Source organism: Chlamydotis macqueenii, chromosome 4 (genome assembly GCF_036417535.1).
Source record: "Chlamydotis macqueenii isolate bChlMac1 chromosome 4, bChlMac1.mat, whole genome shotgun sequence".
Lineage (NCBI taxonomy): Eukaryota > Metazoa > Chordata > Aves > Otidiformes > Otididae > Chlamydotis > Chlamydotis macqueenii.
The window spans coordinates 17,916,648-17,926,426 of NC_141559.1; the positions used below are offsets into that span (position 1 = coordinate 17,916,648).

The following is a 9,779-nucleotide window of genomic DNA, read 5'->3' on the forward strand; positions in this document are numbered from 1 at the left end:
CCAGAGGTCGTGGGCAGCCTTCGGAGATATAAGCTGGACAAACTTCAGGTTTGTCCTGTACTGCCTAGAGGGGAGGGTGCAGGGAGGGCAGAGCCCGAGCAGGGCACGGGCCGGGGGGTGCCATAGGGGCTTGGAGCAGGACTGCACCAGGAACGGTCCCAGGTGAACGTGTGGACCACAGACAGACGGACACTCTGTGCTTGTCGTTCTCGCCTCCTGGCTTTCCCCCAGCAGGGGTCAGGCTGGACCAACGATCACAAATCAGAAGGAAAAGTAACTCCAGCATCAAGTATTTTCAACGGAAAGGAGAAAAATATTTTGCCTTACCGAGGCTACAGGAAATACTTGAACACTTCATCTAAGAAAAGCAAAAGAAATACTGAAATGGCAGGAGAGGTGGCTGTAAGCAGCAGCCTGCAACATGCTCCTTGTCCTCACAGCTGTTTTTGAAAGGCAATGACCGGGTCCTGTTTCTGCTCAGTCTCATTACAGACTCTTACTGAGTCTCCAATCTCAGTTATTCTGGATACACTTCATAGAATCATAGAATCATAGAATAGTTAGAGTCGGAAGGGACCTTCAAAGGTCATCTAGTCCAACCCCTCTGCAAGGAGCAGGGACATCCCCAACTAGATCAGGTTGCTCAGAGCCTCATCCAGCCTGGCCTTGAACATTTCCAGGGATGGGCCATCCACCACCTTTCTGGGCAACCTGTTCCAGTGTTCTAGAACTCGCATCGTAAAAAATTTTTTCCTAATTTCCAATCTAAATCTACCTCCCTCTATTTTAAAACCATTACCCCTCGTCCTATTGCAACAGGCCCTACTAAACAGCCTTTCCCCATCTTTCTTGTAGGCCCCCTTGAGGTACTGAAAGACCGCTATCAGGTCTCCCCGGAGCCTCCTCTTCTGCAGGCTGAACAGCCCCAACTCTCTCAGCCTGTCCTCATAAGAGAGGTGCTCCAGGCCTCTTATCATCTTTGTGGCCCTCCTCTGGACCTTCTCCAACTGGTCCATGTCCTTCTTGTGTTGGGGGCTCCAGAACTGGACACAGTACTCCAGGTGGAGTCTCACCAGGGCAGAGTAGAGGGGCAGAATCACCTCCCTCGACCTGCTGGCCACGCTTCTTTTGATGCAGCCCAGGATGCGGTTGGCCTTCTGGGCTGCAAGGGTGCATTGCCTGCTCATGTTGAGCTTCTCATCCACCAGCACTCCCAAGTCCTTCTCCTCAGGGCTGCTCTCAATCCATTCTCCGCCCAGCCTGTATTTGTGCCTGGGATTGCCATGACCCAGGTGCAGGACCTTGCACTTGGCCTGGTTGAACTTCATGAGGTCGGCACGGGCCCACCTCTCCAGCCTGTCAAGGTCCCTCTGGATGCCACCCCTCCCTTCCAGCGTGTCGACGGCACCACACAACTTGGTGTCATCGGCGAACTTGCTGAGGGTGCACTCTATCCCACTGTCCATGTCACCGACAAAGATGTTGAACGGGGCCGGGCCCAGCACAGACCCCTGAGGCATGCCACTCAGCGTAAACAGAAACAGAAATTTGGCCAGGATGTGGGGATCACAGCCTTAGAGCAGCAAAGTGACATCAGGGTGTCCTCAGAAGTGATGGGAAGCCCACAGGGAAGGCAGAGCTTGCAGCATCTGCCATGGGCTGGAAAGGGAAGGCTGTTGCCCACAGAAACTGTTCCTGGGCGACCACACCAAATAAGTAAGGCACAGCGATAGCAGTCCTGGGCTGAGGTCTCCGGTACACCCTCCAGCTGGAGCTGGTGGTGTTTCATGGCCCTTGGCACTCTGAAGAGCAAGCCAGGGGTCCGCAGTGGGGTCACCAGAGGTCCACGGGCAGATGCTCTGGGACAAGAATGCAAAAAAAGCAGGTGAGATGCATCCAAAGGCCTGGCTCCTGAAAAATTTTCCAGCCAGCCTTGCCTCAGTTCATTGCCTAGCAAGGGAGGACACAGAGGATGGCATTTCATGCGTGGAATTTTAATGATAACTTTATTATATTTTAGTGTATTATTGGCTTGCGATTTTGTAGTCTTACAAGAAATTTCCGTTTCCACATCTCCATTAAATGTCTGATTCATCCTCTTGGCTCATGGTAATGCCTTAAAGCTACATCACTAAAGAATCAGTGCTCTGCATTAGATAAATATAAGACTGAGTCTGATTAACCTATTAACTATTTTTAATTAGCTTTTACTGTTCTTCAGATATTCCCTGTTTTTGAGGAAGCAGAAAGAGAATGAGAGTACGCTGGTACTATAGAGCTGTATAGAGCTAGCATATGGACCCAGATTATTCATCGTCATTGGCAGGAGCTCTGCTGTTGGGAATCTTGCAACAACATCACAATTTTCCTGTTAGAGTGAATGCCATAATGGACACATTTGTGGCATGAATTATGGGCAAGATAGAAAAATTTTAAATCTTGATAGCATTTTTATGCTCTGTCTTCCTTTTTAGTAATCAGATCTTGATTAAGAGTTGGAATTAGCACCCAGAAGAACATTAGGCTTTCCTGGCTCAATTCCTTTCCACCATGTAGGGCAGGCAACAAATGATTCAGTGTCTCTACAGCGCTGCTACAACAAAAAGGTGTCTAAATACCTATCCATCACTTTGAGAAAGTAACCGACTGCTTGCTTGCAATGAAGAGCATACGGTAACGGCAAAGCATTTTATTTGCTAAATAAAGCGATTATTTGATTTAGGTTCTCTCCAGTATTTCCTCTACTAGTCCCACCCTTGTCCCCTCAGTCCCAGATCTTCCACAGGCAGGTGCCGTCCTTGGGTAAATCGCCGAACGCTCCATCACCCCTCCCTAGTGGAGAGCACCCATAAAGGAAGAAATAAACGACAGAGGGGACCAGATGTGCTCCTGTCCCCATACCTCCTTCCCCTGCCCTCAGCCAGCCAGCCCCCTCTCCCGGGCAAGGCTGTCGTCCTCGCCCCCGCCAGCCTCGGCTCTGTCTCTGGGGTCTGTCCCCGCTGCTGGAAGGGGCAGCAAGCTGCAGTTCGGTTCCCCCTCTCATTACCTTGAAGAATATCTGACCCTGCTGTGCTAAAGCACTTTGGACCTTTTAATTTTAGGTTTTCCCATGTTTTGTTTTGTTTTGGTTTGGTTTGGTTTGGTTTTTTCCCCTGTCAGATATGCTAAGACCATTCCAGCCAACGTGAATTTCGGCAGCACAGCTGCTCCAGCGCTCTAACGAGCGAGGAAATACCTACAGCTTTTTTTTTTCTGACAGCTCCTTCTGTACCCCTCGTAATTCCTCCCTCTTCCTCGCCCCCGCTCTGTGCGATCTCCATCCCAACTTCAGCACCCCCGCCCCGCCGCCTCCTCTATCTCTCGGTCCCCGGGGCCCCGCCGCAGCCGCCGGCTCTGCCGCCCTCCGGGGGCTCCAGGACCCCTCCTCTCCTGCTCTGTTCGGCTTTTCCCTAAAAAACAAAACCCGGAGGCGCTGAAGGCTCCCGTCGCGGCCAGGGATGGAGCGCGGGGCGAGCGGCGCAGCGGGGACCGCGGTACCCAAAATCGGTACCGCAGCCGGCGGCCGGCAGGACCCTGCGGGCTCAGGCCCCGCTTCCCCCCTCGCCCCCGGCGAAGCTCCCTCGGAGGAGGCGGCGGGTGGGGAGCCCCCGTCTTGCCCCACGCGAGCCACGCCGGCAGAGACCCCGGCCCCCGCACCGTCTCCTCCGCAGGCGGGAGGAAAAGCAGCGGCGCCGCCCCGCGCCTGCTTCCAAACTCAGTTTAATTTTTTTCCCCCCTCCTCCTCCTTCCCCAATTAAAATGCAAATCGGTCACTTTCAGAGGCAGGCTGCCCCCTCCCCACGATTGGGGCTGCGGGGCCGGCGGTGAGGGGCTGCCGCGGCCGAGCGCTCGCCGGCTCTGCTGAAACTAGCAGGAAAGAGGGGTTTTTTTTTGTTTGTTTTACATCGAGAATATTTGAGAAGTGACCCAAAGACAAAAAAAAAAAAAAAAAAAAATCAAACCCGGAGACTTAAACGGGAGCTTCTCGGAGGCGCAGTTTGTGTGGCTGCACAAAGTTGCGGCGAGGCAAGACCCTGCCCTGCGCATCCTTTCTCCAAGCGTATTTTTTCGCGGCTTTGTGAATTAAACTAAATCAATTCCGAGCATCGGGCGATATTTAGGAATAGAAGGAAACACCGTCGCAGGTCGAGGATCAGCATGCTTCCGCTTTATCTAAGATCCACAATTGAAAAAAAAAAAAAAAAATCGAAATTCCGCACCAGCGCCTTTTTCCACGCTCGAGGAAGCGGAGCTCCCCGCAGGCACACGCGCTCGGGCACAGACACCACAGGATAAAAATCGCTGAGGGTGATTTCGCACCGCTCTTCTCTCCCTGGGACGCTCTTTAGGGGTCACGCGGGATTTTTTTCCCTTCCAGCCCCCGGCGGCGGGACGAGCGGGGAGGGGGCTGGGGCGCACAACACCGGCCCGGGGCTGGGCCCGGCGGGACCAGCATGCGGTTCCTACGGGCAACGGGAGCAGAGCGCGCCCACGGGGGGCCAGGAGCGCGCGGGGAACGGTCGGGCCGGGCCCCGCCACCGGAGCGCTGGGGCCGCATGGGACAGGACTGGGCGGGAGTGGGGCGGCTCCGCTCCCCGGAGTCGTTCCCGGGGCACAGACACAAAGGGAGAGAGGGACAGAAAAAGAGGAGAAAGAAAGAAAGAAAGATGGAAAGGAAGACAAAAAGAAAGAAGAAAAGACATATGGAAAGACAGAAAGAAAGGAAGAGACAGACAAGCAAACAGAAAAGAGTGGGAGCGCGGGATATGAACAGAGAGAGAGAGAGAAAGAGAAAGAAAGAGGAGGCAAAAAGAGAGGAAAACAGCGAAAAATAAAAATGAGACAGGCGGGAAAGTAAAAAGAAAAGGATAGAGAAAAGGAAAAGAAAGTAAGAGAGAAAAAGGAAAAGGAAAAGAAAATGTGAGAGAAAAAGAAAAGGGAAAAGAAAACGAGAGAAAAAGGATGAAGAAAAAGAAAACGAGAGCGAAAAAGATAATGAAAAAAAGAAAAAGATAAAGAGAACGAGAAGGAGAAGGAGAAGGAGAAAGAGAAGGAGAAAGCCTGAAAGGAAAGGGGAAAGGAAAAAGAAAAGGAAAAGGCAAAGCAATGGGAAAAGGATAGAAAAGAGGAGAGGAAAAAGGAGAGGAAAGAGAAAGGAAAAAGAAAAAAAAAGAAAAGGGATGGGGAAATAAAAAAGAAAGGAAAAGGGTAAAGGAAAAAAAGGTAAAGGGAAAAAGGGGAAAGGGAAAAAGGGGAAAGGGAAAAAGGGGAAAGGAAAAAAAAGAGGAAAGGAAGAGCGGAAGGAAAAGGGGAAGAAAAGGGGAAGGAAAAGAGGAAGGAAAAAGGGAAGGAAATGGGGAAGGGAAAAGGAAGAGGGGAAAGGAAGAGGGGAAAGGAAGAGGGGAAAGGAAGAGGGGAAAGGAAGAGGGGAAAGGAAGAGGGGAAAAGAAGAGGGGAAAAGAAGAGGGGAAAGGAAGAGGGGAAGAAAAAAGGGGAAGGAAAAGGGGAAGGAAAAGGGGAAGGAAAAGGGGAAGGAAAAGGGGAAGGGAAAAGGGGAACGGAAAAGGGGAATGCAAAAGGGGAACGGAAAAGGGAGAAAAAAAGAGGAAAAAGTGAGGGAAAAATATAAATGAAAAAGAAAGGAAAAGAGTGAGGAAAAGGGGAAAGGAAAAAGGGAAAATAAAAAGGCAGAGGGGAAAGGAAAAGGAAAGGAAAAATAAGGGTGAAAAGGAGAGGCAAAGAAAAAGAGAGAGAAAAAGAAAGAGAAAGGGAGAGGGGAAAGGAGAGGAGAAGAGGGGGAAATAAAAGAAACGCTACGGAGCGGCGAGGAGAGGGACGAGAGCCCGAAGTTGGCGGCAAGGCGGGCGGGGCGCGGGTGGGCAGGGCCGGCCGCCGCCCCGCCCCCGGCCGCCGCCGCCGCCGCCGCGCCCGCTGCCGGCCGTGCCCCCGCTAAAGGCGGCGGGGAGCGGGGCGGCGCGGCAGTGCGCCCCGCGCCTCGCCCGCGCCCGCAGCCCCGACAGCCGCGCCGGTAGCCAGCGGGAAGCGCGCCGGGAGGGATGCGGGGCGCCGGGGAGGAGGCTGGGGCGGCCCCCGCGCCGCGGTGAGCCCCCAGCTCCTCGCGGGCAGGGAGGGAGGGAGGGGGTGCATTTTTAAATATATATATAGATCTCTATACATCTATACGTGTATACGCACGGGCCCGGCGCATATACACGCATATAGGCGCTCAGCGCAGCTCTTCTCCGCGGCAGCGGCCGCCGGGGCGCAGCCCCGATGCCCGGTGGGGCGGCGGGGCCGCCGCTCGGGCGCGCAGCTCCCCGTTAGAGGCGGCGGCGGCCCCCGCGGGCCGGATGCGCGGCGCCGGTGCGGGCGGCACCCTCGGGCCGGCGGCCGGGGCCCCGCGGCGCTAGGGGCCGCCCGGCCCCCCTCCTGCACCCCCGCACCCCGCCACCTCCTCCGGCCCGGCCCGGCGGCGGCGCGGGGATGCTGGCGCTGGGGCAGATGGACGGCGCGCCCCGGCAGGGCACCTTCCTGCTGGGCAGCCCGCCGCTGGCCGCCCTGCACAGCATGGCCGAGATGAAGGCGCCGCTCTACCCCGCGTACCCCCTGCCCGCCGGGCCCGCCTCCTCCTCCTCCGCCTCCGCCTCGCCCGCCTCCGCCTCGCCCTCGCCGCCGCTCGGCTCCCCCGGCCTCAAGGCTCCCGCCGCCGCCTCCTCGTCCGCCTCCACCGCCTCCGCCGCCGCGGGCGGGCTCTCGGCGCTGGGCTCGGCCCCGCCGCAGCTCTCCGCCGCCACCCCGCACGGCATCAACGACATCCTCAGCAGGCCCTCCATGCCCCTGCCCGGGGCCGCGCTCGCCACCGCCTCGCCCTCCGCTTCCTCAGCGGCCCCCGCCGGGCTGCTGGCGGGGCTGCCCCGTTTCGGCAGCCTCAGCCCCCCGCCGCCGCCACCGCCGCCGCCTCCGCCCGCCCTTTACTTCAGCCCCGGTGCCGCTGCTGCCGCCGCCGCCGCCGCCGTGGCCGCCGGGCGCTACCCCAAGCCGCTGGCCGAGCTGCCCGGCCGGACGCCCATCTTTTGGCCAGGGGTGATGCAGAGCCCGCCCTGGAGGGACGCCCGCCTCGCCTGCGCCCCCCGTGAGTACTCAGCGTCGGGGGGGGGGGACCCCGCCGCGATGCCGAGATTCCCCCCGACGCCAGTCCCGGACCCGGGCCCGTCGTGCTCTCTTTCGTGTTTGTTTTTTTTTTTTCCTTTTTCCTCTTGAGTTTGCGCGGCTTTCTCCCCCCACACCCTCGGTCGGTGCCGAACCCCGTGAGATGCCGGATTTTGCCGGCGACCAGGAGAGCCCTTCGCCATCCCCGCTGGGGAGACTCTCCAGGGGAGGAGGGGGGGGCGGGGCTGTTTCTAGGGGCGCGCACAAACTTTTCCCCGAGCGGGACTTCTCCCTCACCGCCCGCTCGCACGGGCCGCGGCTTTTCTAGGAAAAAAAAAAAAAAAAAAAAAAAAAAAAACCACAAACAAACAAACAAACAAAAAAACACCACACACACACAAAAACCCCAAAACCGATATCGTTTGCCCGCTCAGATTTTCGATCCGTAAAGGAAAAAAAAAAAGAAGGGGGCCGGGAGTCTGGCGCCACCGCGTTGTGCGGGCAGCAGTTTTGTTACAGACCTCCCCCTCTTCCCCCCCTCCACGTCCCCCGGGGCCGCTTGAGAGCGAAGCGCTTTCCCAAATCCGTAGATTAACGTGTCTGTCCGTCCCTTCCCTTTCTCCCCCCTTCCCGCACCTCGCCAGATCAAGGCTCAATTTTGCTGGATAAGGACGGAAAGAGAAAACATACCAGACCCACTTTTTCTGGCCAGCAGATTTTTGCCCTGGAAAAGACTTTCGAGCAGACGAAATACCTGGCGGGCCCGGAGCGAGCCCGGCTGGCCTATTCGTTGGGGATGACCGAGAGCCAAGTCAAGGTGAGCGGAGCGGCTCCTGCACGCAGCGGTGCGGGGCTGGGGTTTGGGAGAGGGGGGAGCGCAAACTGCCCGCAAAAAGGCCCCGGCCGCCGAAACCTGTTTCTGTCCGGGAGACGCTGCGGGACGGGGCGGACAAGCTGACAGTTTGTCCTTCGGTGCCTCCGTCCTGAGAAGGACGTTTTAAAGAGTTTTTTAAAAAAAAAAAACCAAAACCAAACAAACTCAAGCTCATCGCCCGCCCTGGGGAGCACTGCGGGGAGTGCAGTGCGGGACGCGGGGTCGGGGCTTGGCTGGTTTTCGTTGGCGGGGAAATTGGTGGTGAAGCGGGAGTCACGACGGGGAGGCGCGGGGCAGCAGTGCGGGGGCGGCCCGGCCCGGCTCGGGATGCCGGTGATGATGATGATGACGGTGGGGGGGGGGACAGGTCTGGTTCCAGAACCGGCGGACCAAGTGGCGGAAGAAGCACGCGGCAGAGATGGCGACGGCGAAGAAGAAGCAGGACTCGGAGACGGAGCGGCTGAAGGGCGCCTCGGAGAACGAGGAGGAGGACGACGACTACAACAAGCCCCTGGACCCCAACTCGGACGACGAGAAGATCACGCAGCTGCTGAAGAAACACAAGCCGGGGGGCGGCGGGCTGCTGCTGCACCCCCCCGAGGGGGAAACCTCCGCCTAGCCGCTTTGGGAGATGTACAGATCTATTTTTCTAGACTCTATGCGCCCGGGAGAAAGAGGAAGAGGAGGAGGACTTGAAGCCGGCGGGGGAGCAGAGAGGACTGTGGCGGTGCGGGGCCGCCGCGGGCGCGCCCGGTGTTGTTGTAGGGCTTTTTGTAAATAAACCGTGAGTCAGTCACCGCGGCCCTAGGCGTTCCTTACTGTGAATATTTAAAATGTAAAATACCTTCTTTTTTTTTTTTTTTTTTTTCTTCTGTACAGCGGCGGCTGGGGGTGCCGCCGCACCCCCTCCCCCCCGCTCCCCGCCGTCGGGCGGCACCGGGGGGATCCCCGGGACGGGCGGCAGCAGCAGGGCCGCCGAGGAAAAAAGCCGCCGGGGCTGCTACCGGCCCTTCCCTCGGGCGGAAACTGCGCGCTATTTATTAGTATTTTTGAAACCCTTTCTGTTGCCCGTCGTCGTGTGCCGAGGGAGGGGGGAGAGGGCGAAGGGACAGAGTTTGCTTTTCACTTACACCGTTTGCAATCAACCGCGTGTCGAAAAAGTAGCTGGTGGGAATTTGTCACAACCACTTTCAGTCAAAATATAAAATTCATTTAGTTGCTGTAATTGAATTTAAAGTGTGTTTTCTTTTGTATCATATGGAATACTATAGAATGTAAATGGTTTTCTTTTTTTTTAAAAGCTAATAACGATGATATATCGTGATATAGCATCTTAACATTTATTAATTTATATTAAAAATGATTCGGTTTGTAAAGAGAAGAAAAGCCCTTTGCAAGACCAGTTAAATGTAATGCACTTTCTGTTAAAAAAAAAAAAACAAACGATAAATCAATTAAACCAGTTTAAAGACGTCTGCTGCCTTCACTAAAGGGTACAGATAATCTCTGATCTCATCAGAGATTAAATAATGAAACCACGGTACAGGAGGAGGAAAAAAAAAAAGAACATATAATTTTCAGGATCTTTTGTTCAATCTCGGTAGTAGGGGTTTTTTTGTTTGTTTGTTTTGTTGTTGGTTTGGTTTTTTTTTGTTTTTTGTTTTTTTTTTTAACGATGGAAGTTGCCTACTTTGTTGTGGGGCTTGAAGAAGGATAA

At 55.7% G+C, this 9,779-nt stretch overlaps 1 protein-coding gene across 1 annotated transcript; it reads left to right on the plus strand.

Moving 5' to 3' along the window:
- Positions 1-6,522: 6,522 nt before the first annotated feature.
- On the plus strand, positions 6,523-9,536 carry NKX6-1 (NK6 homeobox 1). Its single transcript, XM_086747059.1, has 3 exons — positions 6,523-7,171; positions 7,833-8,005; positions 8,430-9,536. Exons 1-3 carry the CDS (start codon positions 6,523-6,525, stop codon positions 8,679-8,681), a joined length of 1,074 nt encoding a protein of 357 aa, XP_086603185.1. The 3' UTR covers positions 8,682-9,536.
- Positions 9,537-9,779: the final 243 nt, after the last annotated feature.

Coding starts and splice junctions, on each gene's coding strand:
- NKX6-1 (XM_086747059.1), top strand. CDS start 6,523: ATGCTGGCGCTGGGGCAGATGGACGGCGCGCCCCGGCAGGGCACCTTC. Junction 7,172..7,832: donor CCGCCTCGCCTGCGCCCCCC/GTGAGTACTCAG, acceptor GCACCTCGCCAG/ATCAAGGCTCAATTTTGCTG. Junction 8,006..8,429: donor TGACCGAGAGCCAAGTCAAG/GTGAGCGGAGCG, acceptor GGGGGGGGACAG/GTCTGGTTCCAGAACCGGCG.